We start from the raw sequence: 25195 nt of genomic DNA on the forward strand, positions 1-25195 counted from the left end.
GAATTGTAAAAAGCCATCATCATTGACAGGTACGACTCTAGTGTAGGTATAGAGTGTGGACTTGCTCCAATTCGCACCGCGCACGTGCTCAGCTTCGTTGCAAGCAGCTGCGAGACAGAGAAGTCGCACAGCTGATAGTGTCGAGTTTGAAACAAGACGAGCATGTCATCGGACGAGGAGAATGACGAATTGCAAGACCTGGAGGCGATACGCGATAAGATTCTCAGCAGCCCGCGTGGCGAGCATATGCAAATGAGCGCCTGGGAGGACGACGATGACGGTGTGGAGGCGGAACGTAATGCGAAAGGTTAGAATTCTCTCACCGCATCAAATTCGGAAACTAATTGCATCTCGCAACTCATCGGGGACGTATAAACCCTTAATTATGTCTGCAACTCGAAAGCCTCGAGAATTTTTCTACGATTAATTTCTTGCCTGTATGCTTTTATAGCGTATCTTTGTGCCTCCAGAACCTGATGCAAAGGCGATACTGAGCGCTGCCGAGGAGGGAAATCTGGCGAGAATTAGGAAATTGCTGAGCAAAGACCGTCTCTTACTGGACTGCACGGATAAGGACGGCTATACTCCGCTTCACAGGGCGTGTTACGGCAATAATGTGGCAGTTGTGGAGGTAGGTTTATGAAGATCTTATTTCCTTCTCTCAGCATTTACAAAATTATTTAAAGTAGTTCTTGTATATTATCGTGTCTCTGTCTCAACAGTATCTACTTGAAGCTGGAGCGAAAATAGACGCTAAAACCCAAGACGAATGGCAACCTTTGCACTCTGCGTGCTGTTGGAACAACACGGAATGCGCTGAGACCTTAATCGCAAACGGAGCGGACATTAATGCAAAAAGCAAGGGTGATCAGACACCTCTACATCTGGTTTCCGCTAGTTCGCACAACTCCCCGGCCCTTCAGCTTCTTCTACTGCATCCCGACACGAATCCCTACCTGGTTAACTCGAGCGAAGATACCGCAGATCAGATTGCGAGGAGGACGACAAAGTATTATCCTATGTACGAAATAATTGAGCCTTGCTTAAATGAGATTTAAGGTAAGCACTTCAGAATTTGTATAAATTGTATAAATGCAACTGTGTCTTAATGCAGTAAAGATTTATTTGATATACATATACATATATACATGCGTAGAAATATGAGCAAGAAGAATGCAAACATTGGAAAACAATGATAGTTTGTATAAACACATATGTTGTTGCTGCATTATGTAGTATGTTACTCTATAAAAATTTTTATGTATAAATTATATCATTAAACAATGAGATATACAATCTATACGAATACATGATCCAATATAAAAATGTATATAAAAATATAATGCAGAATATATAATTACGGATATAGTTATTATATCGGAAGAATCGATAAAAATAATACTTCATATTGTTCATTTTTCCTCCAATGCGTGTCATGATTATGACTAAAGATAAAAAAGATGAATATGATTAGCAGAAACGAACACATTAGTTCTTAAATAATAACGCAGAATGAAAAAAAAACTTAATTACATCAATGAATCATACTAAGAAACGATATGAGAAAGCTACATATTAACATAAACATTACAAATGTAATATATAAAATAATATCGTGTTTATTCTTCCAATCTATTTCTCTTTCTCTATATATAAGCTGTCTTCCCAGTTCGTTCCACATTCTTCGTCTTTAAATTGGAGTATGACGGGATAATGATTCTACAGATTAGTATGACGTTAAGTTGACGAATTTCGGAGTACCGTTGCTGAGACGCTTAGATCCCTCCCAAATGAGAACGGTAGAGTCTTCCGTGACCGCGTACAAATGATGCTGATCCAGAGGCCACGCCACAGCGATTATCGCGCCGCAACCTCTCACGTTATTCGAAATTTCTCTGACCAACTGCAGATCCCAACTGCTCCATAATCTACGTTATACAGGGATACAGTCTTTCGTTCAATAATTGTTCGTAAATTTAATAAAGTAACATATGTGTATACATATATGTGTATATCGTACCTTATTATTCCGTTGTCTAAACCAGTTGCGATGACGTTGACAGAAACACCCTCCGGCGCGTTGCTGTAACAAAGTGCCGTTACACGTCTTCTGGATAAAATGGAGCCCACGGCCCTCACGTTTACAGTGTGCACCGTTAATTCGGATTGATTGTTGGTCGCGTTGTCCTCTGATCTAGGAATGTCATAAGTAGCGGCTACATCCCCGAGCGTCTCGCTAATACACAGGAGAAGTACAGCGTAACCTTGGTCACAGTCTATTGACCTCACATACGTTAAGCTGTTTCAAAATAACAATATACAGATGTGAGACTCATATAAATTGCAAATATAATTCTTTATCTCTCCACATGCTTAAATATGTAAGCTTTATTTATGTACCTGTTCAAGTCCCAAATAGCAATGATACCGCTGCCATCGCCGGAACAGGCAACGCTAAACGTACGTGACAGACATATCACTGTCACCCGACTTCTGTGAGCCAGGAGTACCGTCGCAGACGCTGAACTGAATTCGATTTTACCCGTAGTCCCTACGGTATATGCATGCACTGTGATTCGGCCTGATAAATGCCCAATCCAAAGCTGCCCACAATCAGGAGTAGATGCCAATGTCGTAATCTAAAAAAAAAAAAACAATTGGGCATTATATATTTAATATTCTATCTCAAAAGAAATAGTTTTAATAATCCTGCAAATGCAAGAAATTGTTTTCTTCTTTTATTATTATTAAATTCTTGCTGGCGTATTATTCATTGCGAAATGTGTGTTAAGATACTTACGGGATCAAGGCCTGAAGATTTAATTAGAGGCCTTGGCGGTTGTTCCTTCTTACATTTCAATCTAGCAATTCCATCTGTGCCACTCCATGACGCTAATGCGACACCCAATACAGACATACCGCTTAACATGCTGCTGCCTGATAACATAAAACGCTTTCATTCATATCTATATTTAAAGCTTCGAGTACAAATAGCGTTGCACAAACAGCGTTATGGTATGCAATAATCATGATATGACTCACTAACCTTTTTCTTTGGTATAGCCAAGGAGAAGCGTGGTGTAATTAGGCAAACCAAAAACGTCACCGGTTGCTAAAGGAACCAGAGAAGCTAGCGGAGTTTTGTGCTTAAGTTTCCAACATAATACAGGTTCATTGCCGGGCGCGCCCACATAATTTCCCCATTTTATACCTGCGATTACATCATACAGTTGCAACATTTAATTGATTTAATTTAATGGACTTAATACATAATTTTGTATTATTGTTGATCGATCAACAGTTTTAAGACGCAGAAAGATGCATGAAAGATAATTACCATTGATGCCTTCAATAACCTGCGGCGTCTGATTAGTTATCGATATATTGCCGATATTCTGTATCAATGGATGGGGAGCCCTGAATAATTGCGCGGGCGTTTGACCATAAGTTCGTACCATGGTTTCCCAGGCTTGACGTTCTAACGGATCGGTTATCTGCTCCACGTCGAATCCGTAATAGGTCTAAATACAAGGAATTGAGCTGTTAATATTCATCCGTTCGAAGAGCTACGCTGTGATAACGTAAGAGCACGTACTGCGGGATGAAAAACATTTATAGCCTCTATCGCCGGTCTTCCTGTCTGTCTGAATCCAAAGACGAGGTCAATCCAATATGGCAATACTTCCCTCACAATATCCGATTCCAGCGCGGCTCTATGTGCCAATATAAATAGGCGTGCGTCGCCGGCGCACCACTTCGGTAATTCGACATCTCCAACTTTGTTACCATTTTGTCGAACACCGAAATTGAATCCTGTAACACACATGCAAATGTATTATTATATATTATTTATATACATATTATTTTATGCGCGCAATATTTTTTCAATGTTAAATGCAATGCACTGGGATTTACCCTCGAAGTTTAATAAAAATTCAGGCAAATAGAAAAATTCTGGTATCAATTCCTTCACGTCCGTTGTTGAATCGCAACTAGTTAATCTCCATGTAGTAGCCAATGCATGGAATGTCCGATCAGGAATATCAAAATTGTTATCTGTAAGTAAAAGCAGATTTTTAACAATAATCAACTTTTCGATAAATATCATTGTAAAAAGAATAATCTTTTTTGTAACTACCTTGATAACAAAGGAACATGCTAGTAAACGGTGGAAGCCGTACCAAAAAGTGTAATACAGTTCCAGAATTACTATAATGAGAGCCATAATGGAATGGTCCTTGATTTAAGGCAATTAGATTTAATCCTTCTGTTAAAGTTTGTTTCAAATACTGTATGAAAATAAAGTTATTAGTAATGCTACAACAAAATATCAAATAATAACGATTATTGCTTTAAATGGCTTACATTATAATTATTTATATAGTGTTGCTCATTCTTTTTATCTTGCACAGCCATCGGTCGTTTAAAATTCCTGTAAAATACACAATATGTATTCGCGTGTATTACAGAAATGTATTCGAGTGTATATGCGACATAATTCCCATGTTATTTACCGATAAATTTTCGGATTGTTCAAGTCGATCTTCTCACTGACGTAATCCGCCAAAACAAACGGGAATACGGGATACTGCATCAAGTCATTATACGAACGGCCTGCCAGTTTGTTTAAGCAAGTTATGTATTCCCAATTAGTGAGCGCTCCACTCCTCCACAAGGCCAGAGCCTCCCCCAAATCATCGCCGGGGATTCGCCTGGGTAAGTTACAAGCAGACAGTTCCGTCGCAAATTCGTCCCTTTCCTTGGACGAATTGAACGCCAACAGGTATGTTCTGCCGGTAATGAGAAAGATTTCGATGGCTCTCTCTTGCAATTGGTACCTTCTTCTGTGCAACTCTCGAATATCCTCGAGACGCCAAGCAGTACCACCAGCCACAGCCAAATCGAAACCACCCAATGCTATCTATAATTAACGATGGTTAAGAAGTTAATTGTAAAATTATAATTATGGAAAACAAAGAAATTGCTCACGTCCGTATGTAACGGCATATCGGGGTTGTCCGGAACGAAATACACGCACGTCTCGCCAATGAGGACTTCTCCGGCTAATTCAGCCCTAGGTGTAACTACTTTCGCCTGAGACATCTTACGTATTTTCTCAGTCGTGTGCAACCGTTCGATCAGAGCCGCAGTATTGGCGTCTTCGCGAGTACTCGTAAATAAGTACGATAATGGCATCTCGATATTGGAAGACTCTGTAAAACGTAAAATTTAAGATTAAAATATGGATGGAGAATTGATTCAATTTATTCAATTTCATTGCGTACGTGAATGTTAATAAGGAAAATATATTCTATTTAAGACAACCTGAACTGACTACTTAAGACAAACTGAATGTTTTCCGTAACAATTTATGATAATATTTGTAGGCACACCTAATCTGTCTTGATATTCAGGCAAAAAGAATCTGTTGTCAATATTCAAGTGACATCTCTGAAGTCTTATTCTGACTCTCGCAGGGCCTTCGGTAGGATCCAATTCCCAATTTCTTGGATAGCTTTCGGGAAAGTGCCATGGCGCCCGTTCGTGTGTTAGTCGCTTAGCTATGTCTCTCCATCTGGCCACCGCCTGAGCCTCTAATGCTCGCGTGTGTTTCAACTGCTCCATCAATACTTTACGCTCGCGGTTTTGTTCCTCCACAACCGAACGCGTTATAGTCATGGCGCTCTCGATTAGCTGTTTCGCCAACGCATCGAATCTTTTGCTGATTCTAACGTAAAATTACATCGTTGTATTAACTTGTAAACGAAATGCTGATTTCCAGGCTAAACATGACATATGCGTCTACCTTAAAATCGCGGGATAATTGTCGATACAAATATCTTGATCTGGAAGCAAATCTCGACGTAACAAAGCTAATTCGTCGTTCCACACTTCAGGGCTCGCTTGCTCTATCCCTTTGGCGAGGTTCCATACGCGCAGGGCTTCTCTCAACTCTGCACACACTCTAGCATCGGCACTTGGCATCTCGTCCCGCTTTTGCAATAGGTCCCAGAAGAACACGGTAAACTTTTGCTCCATCTAGACACAATTTACAGATAATACAGATAATAATTTCATATTTTGCCCCTGTATAAAAGCGATCTTAGACAAGTCCCGCTTTCGATCCCAATTTTTATCTCATGTATGCCTCAATTTTATAAGAAGTTGATTGGAAAATTAAAAGTTGTGAATGAAAGAGTGTGAAATAACAATAGTAACTCGTTTCGGGAGCTCATACTTCAACATAGACAGATAATTTCAGGTAAAATGCGTAATATGGGAATACATATTGTATAAATTAGTTTTAATCAATTAACTTTAATTTTATTAAATTAATTTCATTAATGTAAATACCTGTGGGTGAACTTCCAGGATACACGACAAGATTTCACGAGCTCTTGGTTCTTCCATCAGAGATCTAATGGCGTATATTCTCGTATTGATACTCTGATGCGGTTCCAGGAGCCACACCATAATTCTAGCTGTATGCTTTCTTAAAGCAGTTCTGACGGACCACGTGTTACTCCAGTGATTTTTCTTCTCCAGCGGACTGCATAGACCGTGCAGAAGAACGGAAAACAGTCTTCTCGTTAGTTGCAATTCGTTGACGGACGGCGACGCGTCAGCGGCCATGATAAATTCAACGGCGCGTGTCACAATAATACGAAAACGATCGTTCAATTCTCCTTTACTAGGTTCGCGTAGCACCGGCGGCGAATTCGTGTGAAAGTTCGCGTAGCTGGACGAACGGGATCCATGATCGCTCTGCTCGCTGGACGTCGTGAGAACTAAAAGAATTTTTTTTAGTGTAAATACATAAGTACCGGAAACTTTGGCGCGCTCCAATCACTACCTGAGGTAAAGTAAGATGCCGAAGCCAAGTAGGATGCCGTACTGCGTAAACGGAATCCCGAAGGATTCGACATTTTAGTCGTGAGCACGTCCAACTCTCCGTCGAATAACGCAACTTGGGCGTCTCTTATGGCTGTGCAAGTCAAACTCGCGCGGCACCGTAACTTCTCCGACAGTTCCATGTAATCGAGTATCATGTGTAGATCTAATACCGCTTGCATCTGATGATTTCCCGGTAATTCTAGAAGTTTGGTCGCGATTGCTACGAACAGTACATGAATGTCTCGGTGAAGGGACGTCGAGGTACCTTTATGCGCGATTGCGCATAAAGCTTGTGCCAATGACTCGATCAAGCCTTGCTCTAGAAGTACTTTCAGTGCACTCGTATTCTGGAATAAAAATTAATTTGTATGATCGTACGTCGAAGTTGCTACCGTATTTTCCATTCCCATTACCTTTGCTATTAGGTCAGTGATAAACGATATAATTGGCCTGGCTACGCTCGAATCAGAGGCCGCGGCCTTTGCAATCATTGCCATTAACGGCGGCATCGCCGCCAATGTAGGACCTCGTAGAGCTAAGTTTTCTAAAGCGACAATCAACGATTCGCTTCCGGGATATAAAGCTATCTGATTTCCTAAATGCATGAAATACTTTTGTTTTATAAATTTATTAACTTCTTCGTCGCTAGCGCGTTGTAGATAGGTTTGTATCACCTGTAAGATATCACAAGATACTGATGAAACATTTTATTCGCTCCAGGTCTCGATGGAAGTTATACACGATATATGTTGCACTAAGAAATTATTTACCTTGATCAATGCTGTGCGTACGCGATTATCGGGATCATTGGCTAGAACTAATAGCAGTTCAGCTCTTAAAACGTGCTTCAGTACTAATCCAACTTGACAGTCTGGTAACACTCTTACAGCATCTCTCAGTAACAGTAACAGCCCTTCGCAGACTAAACCCTGACAGGCTCTTCTTTCATCCGCGTATGTTGATTGCCTTTCCTAAATAATACACGATACATGATTCGAGTAAGTGATACGTAAAACTCTGTTGTATACAGATTTTACATTTCTCATTATACATACATTGCTTTGAGGATTGGATCCATCACTACCTGCAATCCCGGAATCTTCTCCGGCACTAGTATTATCCGATGACAGCACATTTTTACGGTCCTTCTTTTTAGGACTTCGCGTTTTTTGAATCTGGAAAAATTAACGATTAAATATAATATTCGTGTAATTTTCACAACCAAAGAAATTTTACCCTGCAAAAATCACACCTGTTCATTTGTCAATGCCTTGTTTAGTTTGCTATTCTCCACCATGCCTATCGAGTCATCGGAAATGACAACAGTATCGTTCCTTTTCGAATTCTTCTCCTTGAGTTGTGGCAACATAAAATAGATATTATGTCGCGAATGAGTGACATAAGTCTCTGACGCTTGATGAACGAGGACCAGGTAATCAGTGATGGCGACCAAGTGAGCAAATTCGGGCGGTGCACCCATTAAAGCCCGCATCAATTCTACAATAGCAATTCCGGTATTTGAGTCCAATGTGGTATTCTCTTCTTCATGCATTTCGTACATGAAGTGTTCCTACGAAAAATAGAGATATTACTATAGAATATGTAAATCGCGTATTAATGTATATTTTATTGTGTGCAGATGTGTGTTCTTTTTAATGCACGAATAATTTTTTTATTTACCTTACACAAGGTAAGAATCGTATCCACGATACCGACCCTGTTTAACTGCGATGCGTTAAATTCACGATGTGAATGTTGATCTCGCAATAAAAGTAGTAACGCTTGCAATAGTAAATTTAACGTATCGTATTTAACCCACGCTCTCCATGCGGTAAGAGCGCCTTTGATCAGCCCCGGATCTGTGATAACGGCTTCGCAATTCTGTGAGATTGAATGGTTACCGCTGCCAATATCTTTGATAATGATCGAGCTATCGCATGCCGCATCCAGTATCGCCTTTAGGATGTGTCTACCTGCATGACATCTAGACGATTCTAGAACACGCAGAATCAGTGACGTTCCGCCGTCCGATCGGTATTGGTTCAGGAGTTCTGAATCACTACGGACAAGATGCAGGACTATAGACAGAGCCAGAGCTTGTTCTTCCTCGGTGGAGTTTAATTCGACCACCTGCAAGGATTCACTAATGTTTAAAAAGGATATGCAGACGCTTTTATTATTTCTTTCTTAATTAATTTTTATGTAAATATAAAGTATCTATAAAAAAAAGTACTTACTCTCACAAAAAGATATAAAAATACCGGTACACCGCCCACTAAAATCGACGCAGGTACAAGACCTCGGTATTGCTGGCTCTCTAAACGAGTAGATACAATCGGAGGTATCGATAGAGGCGGTTGCTGCGATACTCTGTGCTCTGGGACCGAAACGACTCTAAAACCTGGTTGGCCCGGAAAGATACTTCTCACAACAACTATAAAGATAATGACAATAATAATACATAAATAAAAATAAATAAAAATAAAATAAAATCCAAATAAAATAGAAATAAAATAAAATTAAATAAAAATTAAATACAATAAAAATTAAATAAAATAAAAATTAAATAAAATACATGATAATTCATGACATTATGAACTGCATGCAGTCAGAAACATATCAATAGTGATGAGTATAACTTACCAGCAGGATTAGCGATAGCTTGAGGATACAAATGTACGACGTTAGGATTTTGAGCCTCATAATTGAGAAGCAAATTATCTTGCAGCTCACTAAGATGCGAGTTTGTCGCGTCCATAACGATATCCCAATCGATTTTCGATTCTGATACTACTGTCTCGACGGCGTGCCTCAGATAGGTACCACCATAAGATTTTCGCCGGCTTAAATCAAATTTACCTCCTTCTACAATGCGCAAAAGTAAATGTTAAAGTCTCAAGTTTTGTATAGATACAATATTAGGCTGTTTAGTGTACAGTTATACACATCTGTTAATCATAATACATTGCTAACCGTATCTCACTTCACGAACGCCATTCAATGCGCCGGATGCAATAAGAGGCGCAAAATCAGGTTTCATCGTATTTAAAATACAATCTGCCAAGTTGGTGTAGTTTGGTCCGAGACCTGCTAGATGCAATGCACGCTCTTTCGTAAACACTGGACATCTGCGAGTAACAGTTAAATAAATATAAATGATTCTGTTATATATATGAATTTTACTTGGATGCTGAATAACAAAATAAAATACCTAAAAATCATTAAATTCCCAAGGTACCATGCGCCAATACTGCTCGACCCAATTTGACCTAACAAAATACACGTAGTACCAGGCTTTCTCACCAGTAAACCGTCAAACGGTAATTGAGCATTAACTTCTTTCCAACCGTCCACCCAAAGCGTAACTTCAACCACAGCACTGCGCTTATTCAAGACAGTGTCTTTAATGTTTAAAGTCAAGTGGTGCCAGCATCCCGAAGGAAGCATGCCGTTTACCGAAGTTTCGGAGATCGTTCGGTTTGTCTTATCATCCGGTCGAGTAAGTCGTAAGATTAATTTATCTAGAAATTATGAAATCAATGTTAGCGCAAGCTTTCGAGCTTTATTGATAATTAGCGAATTTTAAAAATATATACCTGATCTGAGATCGAGCCAAGTTTCCAAAACCAGCGACTCGAACCCGATGGACATCAAATGTATTATTGATGTTGGCATGGGTGGCGACACAGAACCTTCTACGACTAGAAGAAGGATCAGAGATCAATATTTGTTCTTTTCGTGACAATTTCATGAATACGTCCAAATAAGAAATAACGAATTTATTGTTACCGGTAAAATAAAACTTTTACCACGTAACGTAATAACGTAAATGTGCAATTAGGGACAATAAACATAATTGTTCAGTGATTAATAATTGTTTTCTCTCTCTACTAACCATCCCGACTCCAGTCATCAGAAAGAATACCCCAGTCTGATAGACTCTCGCTGTCCGAATCAAGCAACGGGGAAGTGCTGTGAGCAGTCGCACGCCCGCCGACCGATAGCCCCCTTTCTACCCTTAACCACATGGAAGCGGAGCAACCGTGCAACCACACCGACCAAGCAAGTTCCGGCCCGACGGGCAGGCACGTTGCATGTACGGACCATGGACTGCAAATTCCCGCAGCAAGATGCTTCTTTCTAAAATTGTTCACGAGGTTCTCGGCTTTCTCTAGATTCTTGTGTTCCTCCGTCTGGATCTTCAGCGACGTTTTCGTGTCGTATTGCGCGGGAAACGACAGAATGAAATTTGGCTGAGGTCGTGCGGCCAATACCAAGTGATATAATGGCTCCAGCAAGAGCAACAACAGCGGTTTCTTCACTTTGAAAAACGATAGATACGCGACTAACTCCGTCGGTGAGATTGATTGCGTCGCCAATAATGTGAAAACTTCCAGTGCCGCATGCTGCAAGTCTGTAAAAATTCACTGTACAGTGTGCTAATATTTTGTGAATACATATACCTTTTACGTGCTAAAACTACCTCGATATCGCGGATCGTTATCCGTAAATACGTTTTTAAAACCATTCAATATCTTCATAATAGTTCCTGAGGCCGCGAGGGCAGCACAACTTGAGGCACTTTCTCGACAAGTAAGAGTGACCCTTCGCAATCCACCAGTTATTATTGATCCTCTCTCTAAATCTAAACCTCTGTGAAAAAGGATTTCATGAAGTAAAAATAATGTAATACATTAACATATATATTCGCAAAAGTGTTCAGGACTTACTGTTCACTGAAATGAATTAAAAGATCTATCGCCAAGGAACATAGAGCAGGATGCGCATTGGCGTGACCTCTCGGTTCTATCACAGGTCCAAGTGGGCTGCTGCTTTTCTTGGAGACGCTGTTGCTGGTATTTTTTCCAGGCACTTCGATATCCGCTTCATATCCATCGTCAGCGGTTACATATTCACCGGTACTGCTATCTTCCGCACCGTAATCCGGTAGAGTTTCCAACGACACGGTTGGTAGCTGTAATAAAATAATTCCATTAATAAATATTCAAGGTTCTGGATTTTTAATAACTGATGTTGAGATTTAAAACATTATCAACACGTACTCTGGGACGCGGTTGTTGCTGTATGCTGTTTTCTTGCGCTGGCTTCAGCATAGAGACCTTCAAGACCGCGTCCACTATCACAGCTATTCCACGGCCAAGCGTTATCCCGGTATTCATCAGTGTCTTTCCTAACTCCATGACAATGTCACAATCATCTGCACCGCAGAATGTATTTGTCGTTATACAAAATCAGCAATGGCAACGGAATAATAGTTCAATAAAGCAAATATCAAATATAATTCCACGTGTAATAAGATAACCGGTCAAGTGATTTCAAGAATGACGTTTACTATCCGCCTACGTTCTTCGAACTGTTTTTCTGACGAGTAAACGCGCGAAACATCTTCGGATTATAACGCCGCAGCTGCACGAGCGATTGATATACATGTATATACATACGTAACCGACGTGTGTGTCTGTTACGCTCTTTATTAATCGCATTCGTAACATAAATACACTTACCCAACGGAGATATCAGACAACACGTAATCAGGGCCTCGAAGAGCTTATGCGCCGATTTATCTGAAGAAAAAAAAATACGATACGATTCATTAATAATTTCTTAACAATAATTTTTCAGGTATTATCATTCCACATGTCGCAACTATACCTTCAATACTATCCGTGGCAATGCCCACAGTTAACAACTTGAACAAATGCAACGATTTCCCGGATACTGAATGCGCTGATAGTTCAGCGCGGAATTTCGGGCTGCACAGCGCTACTCCTGCGGCAGCCCTCCAAGCCGCGCTAGCCTGATGCAGGCTAAATTTGTCGTACGACGCGTCCTCGTCGTCGCACACTTCGGTAGCCTCCTTGATAAGAGGGTGAAATTTCTCAAACGAATTCGAGATCGTTGCGGTATCTGTCGCATCAGTCTTATTCTCTAATTGTTCGCGGTGAATATCATTTTCAGGCAGTTGCGCTAGAGTATCGTCGAGATCTTCAACCGCCTCAGCGGTCTCCGTTCTCAAATCTTTCAGAGCAGATGATTCAGCTTCTTGATTGTCAGAATGCGTATCACGTACATCCTTCTCGCCTTGCTGGTCCGCTTTCTCACCCACTCTCAGTTCCTCGAGACGCTGTAAGCCGACAAACAATCCGTTCGTCTCTCTGTCGAGGGTTTCAAAGAGGAACTTCGTCGCCGGCGCCTCAATACTTTCCGTATTGTTGAGCTCCTTACAAATCCTCCAGATCTCAACAGTCGCGGTGACTTCCAGAAGAGCGTAAACACTCCTAGTGAACGCCGCGTCCGCTATTAGAGACAGTATCTCGTGCAGTCCGTTTATCTCCATGAATTTCTCACACATCCTCAGGTTCACGATTAAACACGATATAACGGACATGCAGGATTGCAAAAGGAACCTCGCCGTTGCGTTGCCCTTGTCGGTCACGTAACGCGCTTTGGCACGCAGGAAAGTCGGATAGAAAACTTTAAAGAGAAGCTGCTCTCTGACGTGAAACCGAGAGCCAGGTGTGACCTTCAGCAGATGCGCCATGACTACGTAACAGAGTTTCGGATCGTCGGGGCACAGCAAGTCAATGTATAACTCCAAAAAGTCCCATGAGTAATTTGTCGGTTTATCACAGGTATTGCATGTATCCGTCGTCGAGCAAGCGCCCAATTCTCTGAAAAGAGTACGCTCCAGGAACGCCACGGCTGGCGCATACGTCGAGGGGTCGCGTTTTCTGAGACAGGCGATAACGCTCGAGACGAGGGTCCTCGGCGGGAAGCAACAGCACGTACCCGCGGCGGTAATTATCCCGATCAGTCTCACCTGTAACTCGCTCGCGAATAGATGAGATTCTTTCAGTAAACTCGTGAGTGTCGCGAATAATGAGGAAATGCAGCACACTTGTTTATCGGCCACACCAACGATTGGTTGGGCGTACGGTGCTCCGAGCACGTCCGAGTGATGATGACTCTGAACGTGATCGATGCAGGATTTGTGTTTCGTTCTGTGGCACTGCGTGGCATGCGACAGATCACGGCGAACGCGCTTCAATCCGCTAGTTAGCGCGCCTATTATGTCGATTATCTTTTTGGCCCGTGCTATCGACTTCGCTGGATCGACACTGGGCAGACCGACGATCGCGAATATCGTTCTTTCGACGAGCCTGCCGTCTTGACTCTCAACGAAGAGTCGAAATAATTCGAGGAAATCCGAGAGCTTGTCGACGTTGCTGCTACGCTGGTGCAACAAACAATAAAGAAATGTGACGATCCCGTAGATGGTAGCGAAGATGAATTCCTGCAGTAGCGAACCTTCCTCCGGCTCCAGCACGTTCACCGGCTTGCTGCAGGCATTCTCCAGCAATCTCAGAGTCATCGGCAGCAGGCCATTGTGAATCACCGCCGTGGTAGGTTCGTCGGCCCTCAAGGCACGTTCCAGAGCCGTCAACATCAGCCTGGCGGCCGCTGCCTTCAGTGTCGCGCTTTCCGTCCCGTTCAAACTGCTGTCGTCTATGCCGAACTGCAGCGACCAGAGCGTGTCCAGAGCGAATTTTAAAACCTGCACGGCTGGCGTTTGCTCAGCGGGTGTGTCGTAGTCGCGCAAGCCTTGCAGCAGTTGTATAATCAGCAAACTGATCTCGAAGTTACTGATATCGGCGTCCAACACATCGCGGATCCTTTCGTCAATATAGTCGCGCGGCGTTTTCCTTACGGGACGAGGCGGCAGCTCGTACAATTCAGCCCGCCACTTCTGCTCTTCGTCGCTCCTAACGATCGACGTGAAATATTCGAAGTCCATCGGATTCAGGCGAATCTTCAGCGTAAGAGAACGTGCTGGATCGATGCCATCCGTCAATGGCTCGAACTCGCTGCTCGTCTCACCCTCCGGTGTATTGCGTCGCGCTTCCAGAATCGACGACGGTTTCTTCGGTTTGTGACTGGCGGATTGTTGGGTCTTCGCAGCACCGACGGCATGCCGGCGAGCGAATCTCCTGCGCGAAGGTATATCGCCCTCATGAGAGAAACGCCTGCGGCCTGAACTTTTAGCGCTCTTGCGTTTTGCGTGCAGCACAATATTCACCGTATCGACGGTATCGTCGTTACAGTGAAATCTCATATACTGGTTGCGTATCGATGACTCGACGACGGCGGACTCGCCGTTAGACTTTTGCGTCGCGGCGGTCAAGTTGGCCTTCGAGTCGGTCCCTTCTTGAAACGCGACTTGATAGAGAGCGACCAGCAGCGTGACCAGTTCGCGACCGCAGGACAGACCACGTACACCTAGTAGATGCAGCACCGCCAGGTAACGCCAGCCGCGATCCTGGACCAGATATTTCCGCAGACCGATCAGCTCGCCGCCGTCGTTTCCGCACAACTCGTGCACATCCGAAAGCAATTCGCAGGCCACGAGGGTCGACACACCGCCAACGCCAACCGAACTGAAACAAACGGATGTGCTTGATGTGTACCTATTTTTTTTACTATCTCATTCAATAATTGAGTTATCAGATGTGAGTTATCAATGAGATACGACAGTTACGTACATATTTGTTATTTCTAGTAGCTCATGTGATACCGCCTTTTACATTGAACAATAAAGAAAGGAAAACTTAGCGCTTATCAGAAAGTGATTCACAACAGAATACACAATAGCAGGTCAATGATTTTTTATACTATGTATGTATGAATATTGTAATCAACACGCTAGTAAGTTTAATCAGGTATTTAAAACATTTAAATAAATAAATACAATTAACAAGCGTGACTGGCAGAAAAAAATAAAACGAGCTACCAGATCGAAAGTCAGCTTTTAGCTATAATAAAAATTCTCAATTGCAACCGCAGAAGTGCGATCGAATTTTCACATTGCGGTTGAGGCAAAGACAGTGAGTCATAAAAATAAACGCGTAATTGAATACGTTTCCTAGAAAGTATCGCGTCAACTTTACGAGAAATATTGCGCAGAATTCGCACATAATAATAATAATAAATGCATTAATATAATAATATGAGATTCTCACCAACAAGACAGAACATCTTTTACGTCTTTGCCTTCTTTAATTTGCGCGAGCAATTCCGCCAGAAATATATCAAGCCACGACGATTTCTGAAACAATCATTGTGATATCAATGTTTGTCGGAGTATTTATCAACAGAATTTGTATGAAACGAGCAAATATCTTTTGTAAAAAAAAGAATGTATTCGCAAAACCAGTTATGTAGAACTCGTACAATAATTAATACTAATTATTCAATCCGTAAACGTGAATTCGGCAATTCAGAAGATACGATACGATATTCGTAAGAAAAAGCCAAGTTAAAATATTACTTCAAAGAGAAAATTAGTGAATAAATGACTGTGCTCGAGATAAGAAAAAATACAGACATTTTGTTCATTTACTTGCCAAAATTGACAAAGATAATTTTGGCTCGCGTCTCTGCGCGATATAGTAATCAACATTTTAGCGAGCATAAAATGAAAAACATAACGATTAAGCATATTGCAAAATGACATACTTGCGGACCGCTGTTTCTGATATTCACAATTTAATAAAAAAAAGCCATATAGATATGAAACTGGAGCACTCCGAATTTTAGCTATTCTTCACCGACAGAAATAGGGATTGTTGTCTAATGGTCTTTTAATGCATGCGTATGACGAAGTCTGTTTACTGCAGACATGCGATCGGGCACGTACACGCGTGATTCACGATGGAAATAACCGTCCGCAATGAAAATATGTCGTTCAGAGAAAATTACACAATTGAAATCTCATAATTGCTACAAATTATAATTTAAAAATAGATACATGTGTCACATTTCGTTAGCGCATTTCACATAATTGTATCTAATTATATCTGTTTTTTTTTTTTAATTATATTATTATACGAGAGAGACATTAAATAATGCGGTTTTTCCATCAGTTGAAAAGATTGAAAAGATTGTATAGCCGAAAAATTTATTATTTCAACGCCCTCCACGAAGTATTGACGAGCAAGGCGCAGATAACTTGTAAGGCATCCGTTTCTTTCGTAAGCCGCTACAGTGCGGTATCTTCGGTCGCGGAAACAATCCAATTACAATGCAATAGGCTTCGAGGCTACAATTAAATGTTGTTGAACTTGACAACAATAATTTATTCCCATGCTACGCGTTGTATCGATGTACAACGCGTAGGAAAAAGATTCCTTACCATAATAGACTTATTATGGTCGAATCTTGTTAAAATTAAACGACAAAAATTCACAAAAGCTTAAAAAAGAGAAAAATAAGTAGAGTTCCGAAAATCAAGAGAAAGCATTGTTCCCGAAAACTGTGCTAATACCTCGTAACTCTGGGGTTCGGCGTGGATAAAGTGGTCCCATAGAAGTTGTAGTTTATTAATCGATACCGTAGACATCCCTGAACCCCGTTCGTCACGCTCCTTCTCGTCCTCCTCCTCTGGCTCCTCGGTCTTCAACCGCGCATCTTCCTCGTAACTCGCCACCTCGTCGAAACTCAACCATCCGCACAGATTGTCCTCGTGCTGCCTTTGACGTACATCCTTCGACCAAGTAACTTGATCACCTGAAAGACCGGGATTCCTCACGTCGCGCTGAGTAAACCAACACGTGTTGAAATACATGATCGATATGTCTCCCGTCTCGTACGTCACTGTCGGAAACTGTGTGTGAACCCGGTATAATCTGTACGCTGACAATTAGAATTTGTTTCACATTTTCAATACATGATCAAGGAATACATTATATGTACATGATATACAAAAAGGACCGGTGTTTCAATGACACCTGAATTTAAACGCTTTGCGAAAACGAATCAATGGACCGCAACTTGTTTCAATAAAGTAGTTGATATTTTTATTCGACTTTATTCTATCGTATTCAGATCGTCGCGACTGTGCAACATTGTAGCGTATTGCAAATCCGATCCCGACCCGGGAGTGTCGAATGTGTTTACCGAACGCGAATACATGGCTTACATAACATCCCCACGTATTCGCGATTGACCACCAGTTTGCAATCTTCCGCGGGGAAGATCGGAAGTTTCACGGAACCTTCACGAAACGAAATCGGAAAGCGGTAACCCCTGATTTATAAAACTCCTCGATAACGATCACTGCCGTCGCTACTGCCGCTGTCGCCTCTATCACGGCACTATCGATAAACCATCACCACTACTGCCGATCCCACGGAAACACGAGCCGCGCGGAGAAATCGCCGCTACAACCGCGATGGCAGGATCTGATCTACCGCTACTGGCAATTCTTATCTGTCGACTTGCTCTCGTGCCGCTTACGACAGTGCCCCGTTATCGCCTTCACGGAGCATGTGACAATCCGCTCATAAATCTCACAACGAGCGAGAGAACGCAAAGTCGTCCCTCTCTGGTAAACCCTTCTCCTCAATTCTTACAGAGCCACCCGTTGAAAAATACGACGCGACGACCAGGCTATTATCGTTTCAATTATAGGCAAGATTCTCGACTTGTCAAAGTTAGAAAATTAAAATCCATGCGCCTTCGCTTCTAGACGATAAGCTTCCCTCTGATCACTGTTCGTTCGTTCGCCATTCAAGTCTAGGGATTGAGAAACTGATCTTAAATACCTCGTTAAAATATAATGATAAAAATATGATGTTTGAAAATTAATACTGCATAGTATCGATTACGATTCTTGGTACATCCTGCTATCTTTGATATACTATAACGCGCTCACGACCTTGTTCAGCGACTTAATATAATGATTCGGAGACATTGATTTTATTTGCAATGCTCAGCAACAAACAGTTCATTATATCAAATAATTAAAAATATTATATGATATCTTAGGGAAAGGAAAAATTACGATGGCATGGATATGGAGTTATGGAGAAAGAAAAGTTTAACGTGGATATAATATGGAAAATGAAATTGTTCGATAGAATTATAAAACAAATAAAATGTTGTATGGAGTAGAGATATGGGGATACAGAGAAAGGAAGAAGGTAGAGGTAGTGCAAGAGAGATACATAAGGTGGATTCTAGGTTTACAAAGATCTACCCCGGGGTATGTGGTGAGAGAAGAAATGAAAAGAGCGAAGATAAGAATTGTAGCGGGATGCAGAGCGGCAAAATATGAAGAGAAAATGATAACTGATAACGGAAATGTAATTCTAAGAGAATGCTGGAAGGAAAGAATGGAGAAAGAAAGCAGAGAAGATATACAAGATTGGTCAACAGAAAGTAAAGAGAGTACATACAGAGATGCGGCCTGAGCGAGGAAGAACTGATAAGGATAGGAGATGAAGGTATTGATTGCATGGTGTCAAGAGACAGAGAAGTAGATATGCAGGAGAGAGAGCGGAAAAAATTGAAAACTCAAAAGCGTGTAAGGATTATAAAAATGTCAAAATAGGATAGCTGCCTAGATATATCAAAGATGGGATCAGAAAAGGGAAGGAAAAGACAAGCCTAATAGCGAGAATGAGGTGTGGAAATGAGACAAAAGGGAATATGTATTAGAGAAATGGAGAAAATGTAGACTATGCGGGAAAGAAAACGAAGATATGCGACATGTAAGTACGAGATGTAAAAAAGTGGAGAGTTGGAAAAGAAGAATGACTGATATGCTGAGTGACGATGGAGCAGGGTACGGATAGATGAAAGGTTTGAAAGAGATAAGATTAGAAATGGAGAAAGAAAAGAGAGTAAATAGTTCAAATGTAAAATCCAAAATATAAGCATTATTTGAGTAGTTTATAAGCAGGATCGTAACAGCGAAATGTGAAAACCGGAAACAGGATTTGACAAATGTATAGTTGTGTAAAATCTGGCAGGCTAAACTGCTATGAAGCATCAGAAGGTGAAGCATTAATAAATACTACTATATGATATCTTAGGATATACAGATAAGTACGTTAAAGAAAGAAAAATTAAATTGCCTGCATTTCGCAAATAAAATCTTGAATTACAAAATTAATCGAGAAATCAAATTCTAATTGTATGATTTTATAATATTTCCGATACCAGTAAAATGATGAATTATTTGAAGTCCTTTTTCAGTTTATAAATTGTATGCAAAATGTCTCAAAATAAACAGGTCCAATGTTAATGATCCTTTTGATATGATTCAAAAGCAAAGTCAATATTTTTCCTCAGAGAAAATGTTGAAGGAGATTCAAATTCATAGTTTTGTAGTTTATTAATCTAAAAAGTTCAGTTTCCAAAGATCTCCTGATTTCCACTGTTAACTACTATTTGTCAGAAAGAAAATTCGATTTGTACAATTTGAACCGCTTATTCGGGGACACTTTACAAAATTTATATCATTATATTGGAGATATAGAAATCTCAGGCTTACTTAATAAAAATTAGCGTTAAATTACGTTCGTACGAGCAAGTCGAACACGATGTCTATCCGCGCACGCCGATGAACGAGAGTACACTCCTCCTTGCTCGTTAGTTCGTGTCTCCGGCTCGAGTCTTCAGCGGGGGGTGAACGTTGGATATTAACTATCCGCAATGAGGAAGGGGAAATCCACGGTCGAGCCTCCGGCGCCTCCAATCGGTTTTCTTCCACGACGAAAAAAATCGTGGTTCAAGCAGCGTCGGCCCCTCGCCAGTCTATCGACAAATGGAAAAGGAATCAACGAACGTGTCGCATGAATGCGATGTATGTGATGCAAATGATAACGTGCAATTGATCTCGGAAAAAACGTAGCGACAAACTTAGTCGCGACTGAGCGGCAATGCGCGTTGCATCTCGATAATTGATGAAGGAATTGCCAAACGGAAGAAAAAAGAAAAATCATTATCATTTGCCATAAATCATTCATTGTAAATATCAGAGATAATTAATCTTTAATTTCTCCGTTATCTAGATTTAATTTTATCAATAAATATGATCAATTAAGCGTTATATCTTGTTGAGCTGTTTCTCTTTTTCAGTTTCACGGCATCATCGGAAAAAGGGACAAATCGCTAATTTATAATTAATTATGTACTTTAACGATTTTTTAATTATCCAGAACATAATAATTTTATGGATACGCTCCTGGTATTATCGCGGCGACGTTTTTCCATATAGCTAATATAGATAACGAATGATGTTAGCGTTGTTCAGACACAATGCAAAATATCGCATTCTCCCACCCACGATATTGAACAATCCCCAACAATTCAATCAGTAAACACGGCAATACGATAACCGGCAAACAATTGAGAACAGTTCAGTGGACAACAGCCGCATGTGGCACGATTGTCGATCAATCTTTGAACAAGCTCGCGCGGTCGGCTGCTTGTTTTATGGTGACCGATTATCTTAATGAAGTTCTACGCTCCGTCGTGCTTTAATTAGCCCCTCGCCCTCAGCAGTGCGATAATAACGTGTTAAAGATGTGAGTAATTTTTCAATGTTCTTCTCCGAGTGAAGTAAAACGATAAATCGACAAGACGTTCCTTTCAAAGAAGATCATCGACTCTTGACCGTTTTTATAGGGATCTAGAAATGGTATGTATATATTAATATGTAGCTTTCACAATTCTACTTAAAAAAAACTGTGTAATTTTTGTGGATTCGATCTCCGACTGAAAATATAAAATCTTACGCCAAATAAACTCTCCATTGTTGCGAATGAATTCTTTCGCGAGATTTCTTTCACGCATTCGCGCAATGTTCGATATTAGCTCGTTAATTCGCACCAATCCCGACATATGGTTTTAGTAAGCGACAAATAACCGACGAGCCTTATTGCTTCTTTTTCTTTTCGCGTTCTATAATTACTTTATCGCCTCGCGAACTTTTCGTGATCAGCGCGCGACGTCGATAAACAGCGGCATCACCGACGACGATAACGATAACAGTTGACCTTCGCTACTCTCGTCTCGTAAAATTGACAATTAAGAGCATCCATTTCCTCGTGCTCTCTTCTCTTTTTCACGTTCCCCGCCATCCGTTCCTCGTTTGCGCGGTGTCGGGTGTCGGCCGAGATTTAGAAATCCGCTCGTTTCCCAATCGCGTTTCGTTCACTTTGTTTCATCCTCGGTCTATCTTTCCGAGCCTAAACATACATCAATCTCATTTTAAACACGAAACTATACTGTTCACAGTATCCACACGAGTATATGTTTTATGCCTGTCCCGTTTAGCTACATTTTCTTTTCACTTTCATGTCCATTGTTTCCATATCAGCCCAACACGTTTTCAATTTGAATCACGTTCCCGCCATTCGTCCCTCATTCGTGCGACGTCGAGCGAGTCCTCGTTTCGAGACTTCTCTCACGATTCATTTTAATCGTATTTCATTCACTCGAATCTTCGTTTCATTCCTCTAACAATCTTTCTAGATTTCTAAAACCTAAACGTACACCAGTTCTTATTTTAAATTGCAAAAAGTAAAAATACATATTGCTAATGTGAGTGAATGTTGTGCCTTTTTAGCTACTTTTCTCGGTACTTGCAGACTATTAAATTCATAATGACAATTTATACTCAATTTTAATCATTTTTAACCATTTCTATCGCCACTGCTCCTACTCAATATGTCGTTAATGTAACTAATGTAACAATGTTAATTTAACTTTAAGTTAAATTAATGGAGTTAAGATAATACTGTTTTATATTAAAATAATAAATTTTAAATACACATTATATAATAGTTAAAAATGACAAAATGTTATTTAACTTAAAATATTGGTTCAAAATTTTACCCTTTAATATTTAACTGCATTCTTATGTTTATTTCTAAAACGTTAATGTATGATTTGAGGCAGTATGAGCATCTTACTCCAAGTACAGCGAGTGTCAGAAAACAGAAAGCCGAGGCAAACGAACTGCGATTCTGTCTAGCGAGTTCCATTCTCCATGCGTTACAGATGATTACGGAAGCTACTCGGTTCAGCTTGTCGATTCACCTTGTGCATCTTTTATTTCTTTTTAGTTTCACGCTCCGAAAGGTATATATATAGATACGAATACGAATATATATAAGAAACGTGGGAAGGACATAATTTAAACCTACGTGTAAAATTCGATCAGAAAGCTTGTTTTCTCAACCGCGGTCTCTCGCAGTTTGCTCCCTTTCCCCGAGGAGTTAACAATCTTCGTTCCGCTTCGAGAAAACGTACGACGATTCGCGTATAGCTAAGGAAATCGGAGTCACGGACTTCACGTGTGCAATGTGCGGGAAGTATTCGCCAGGTCTTCGCTGCAGGACGGTCAGGTCGACGCCAGGAATCGGCCGTGGGGTATATACTCGTCGCCGGCGACCCGTCGTCGACGTATGTACCTCGGAACGCGACGTTACTCGAGCCTGGCACGCCGTTTAGTGGTTAGCTGTCACCCGGACGACAACAACACACACCTGCAAGCACACCGACTCCATCGCTGCGGCTCCGGAACGCAGCGCCGCCGCCGCGACTCTCGCGCGAGGCCTGTTCGTTTTAGCTGAACTTGTTGCACGGTTCATCTTTTCTCTTTTTCTCTCCAACGTGAAAAGAAAAAGAGGAAAGACGAGCCGTGCAACAAGTTCAGCTAAAACGAACAGGCCTGCCTCGTCCTCTACTGCAGGCTCATTCAGGGCTCAATTTAAAATCAGTCGTTCGCTCAAGTTCGTTGTGCCCTGTGATAAAAAGTAATTAGCCCAGTAAAATGACAAAATTTTGAGGAAATAATACTGACTGGACTGAAACTTTGTAAACAGACTTGTTTAGGGTACTATTCAACATATTAAAAGTCCCCACGTGTAGGCGCTACGTTGCGGGGAGGGGAGGGTCCAAAAGATTCCAAAAATCAGTTTTTTGCAAATAACTCGGAAAATATCGACTTTACAAAAATTTATGTAAATATAAAAATTGTAGCTTACAAAATTCCACACAATTTCGTTTTTTTATTCAAATCTGTACGATCAAATGGAGCAGAGATAGAATTTTTTAAACACCGGTAGTTTTGCCTTGACTCGAGAGTCCATTTTCGAGATATCAGCGAAAAATGCGCGACGCGCGTACGCGTTAGCCTCTATTTGAGAGTCCATTTTCGAGATATTAGTGAAAAATGCGCGACGCGTGTACGGGTTTTTGTTGCGTCGCAAAAACTACCGGTGTTTAAAAAATTTTATCTCTGCTCTATTTGGTCGTACAGACTTGAATAAAAAACGAAATTGTGCGGAATTTTGTAAGCTACAATTTTTATATCTACATAAATTTCCGTAAAGTTGATATTTTTTGAGTTATTTGCGAAAAACTGGTTTTTTTTTTATATTTTGGACCTTTTGGACCTTCCTCTGTCCGTAACGTAGCGTCTACACATGGGGACTTTTATATGTTAAATAATACCCTAAAACAAGCCTGTTTACAAAGTTTCAGCCCAGTCAGTATTAATTCCTTCAAATTTTAAAAATAATTTTATCTCTGCTCTACTTGGTCGTACAGACTTGAATAAAAAACGAAATTGTGCGGAATTTTGTAAGCTACAATTTTTATATCTACATAAATTTTCGTAAAGTTGATATTTCCGAGTTATTTGCGAAAAAAACTGATTTTTGGGACCTTTGGGACCCTCCTCTCCCCGCAACGTAGCGTCTACACGTGGGGACTTTTAATATGTTAAATAGTACCCTAAAACAAGCCTGTTTACAAAGTTTCAGCCTAGTCAGTATTATTTCCTCGAAATCGACAAATTTCGAGTCATTTTACTGGGCTATAATACAAATTTGAGGCGTCGCGCGTCGCAGTAATATTATTTTATCTTAATTAAGTATATACTTATATATAATGTCTATTTATTTCAACAGAATTAGCGGCGGCTGCCGAGCTGGCAACGTTTATTGCCACAATTGTAATAAGAGGGATAATGCCTGAAATTATATTGTTTTTAATCATAATTTCGATTATATCTCACTTTAACCCTTTGGACCAACGGCTTAACGTCTCTGTCCGAAAGACGGAGCCCAGTTTGCTCCGCACAAGGGCCTGAATCTTGCACGGAGGAGCGCAGCTTTCGGAAAAAAATTCCACGGCTCTAGTGGACTCGAACCTGGTTCCTCAGATTACGAGTCTGGCGCTCTACCACTATAGACCACACTGCCGCCCTACCACGTGTCTTATTATATGACTGGATTATATAATTTATATACATAACAAGACTTTTTGTGAAAAAAATCTTGTAAATAAAATAAAGCATAAAACTTTTAATATATTGTAAATATAGAAATAAAGAATTTATAAACAAAAAATACAAGAATACTGGCAATTATTTATTATTTTTTATTGATATTTTCGAAATGACACACACGAAGTAACTGAACTTAAG

General features: G+C 40.7%; 2 protein-coding genes across 14 annotated transcripts; one reads left to right on the forward strand and one right to left on the reverse strand.

Moving 5' to 3' along the window:
* Positions 1-16: 16 nt before the first annotated feature.
* LOC139820588 (ankyrin repeat domain-containing protein 49) lies at positions 17-2378 on the forward strand. 5 transcript variants are annotated; one of them, XR_011734028.1, is made up of 5 exons: positions 17-307; positions 471-631; positions 723-1059; positions 1658-1966; positions 2064-2378. XR_011734028.1 is itself a non-coding variant. In XM_071790965.1 (4 exons), exons 1-3 carry the CDS (start codon positions 163-165, stop codon positions 1056-1058), a joined length of 642 nt encoding a protein of 213 aa, XP_071647066.1. In that variant the 5' UTR covers positions 17-162; the 3' UTR covers position 1059; positions 2064-2378. The 5 variants fall into 5 exon arrangements, 2 of the variants coding, with proteins under 2 accessions (XP_071647066.1, XP_071647065.1); XR_011734027.1 differs by having other exon boundaries at positions 18-307; positions 1726-1966; XR_011734029.1 differs by having other exon boundaries at positions 167-307; positions 452-631; positions 1726-1966.
* Positions 1489-23420, reverse strand: Mv (lysosomal-trafficking regulator mauve). 9 transcript variants are annotated; one of them, XM_071790957.1, is made up of 36 exons: positions 23175-23420; positions 20249-20511; positions 17237-17478; positions 15933-16018; positions 12568-15350; positions 12420-12479; positions 11958-12112; positions 11625-11869; positions 11378-11547; positions 10790-11308; positions 10491-10595; positions 10106-10415; positions 9868-10022; positions 9538-9759; positions 9132-9328; positions 8575-9024; positions 8147-8464; positions 7950-8069; positions 7665-7865; positions 7308-7568; positions 6854-7241; positions 6355-6788; positions 5807-6039; positions 5394-5728; positions 4990-5213; positions 4515-4921; positions 4366-4432; positions 4139-4289; positions 3916-4056; positions 3596-3813; positions 3338-3521; positions 3047-3211; positions 2801-2937; positions 2401-2639; positions 2021-2299; positions 1489-1928 (listed from the first exon to the last, which is right to left on the reverse strand). In XM_071790957.1, exons 3-36 carry the CDS (start codon positions 17309-17311, stop codon positions 1727-1729), a joined length of 10236 nt encoding a protein of 3411 aa, XP_071647058.1. In that variant the 5' UTR covers positions 17312-17478; positions 20249-20511; positions 23175-23420; the 3' UTR covers positions 1489-1726. The 9 variants fall into 9 exon arrangements, 7 of the variants coding, with proteins under 7 accessions (XP_071647058.1, XP_071647056.1, XP_071647057.1 ...); XM_071790955.1 differs by having other exon boundaries at positions 20282-20511; positions 22908-23420; XM_071790956.1 differs by having other exon boundaries at positions 20274-20511; positions 22908-23420.
* Between the last annotated feature and the right edge of the window lie 1775 nt (positions 23421-25195).

Source organism: Temnothorax longispinosus, chromosome 10, assembly GCF_030848805.1.
Source record: "Temnothorax longispinosus isolate EJ_2023e chromosome 10, Tlon_JGU_v1, whole genome shotgun sequence".
NCBI classification, from domain to species: Eukaryota; Metazoa; Arthropoda; class Insecta; order Hymenoptera; family Formicidae; genus Temnothorax; species Temnothorax longispinosus.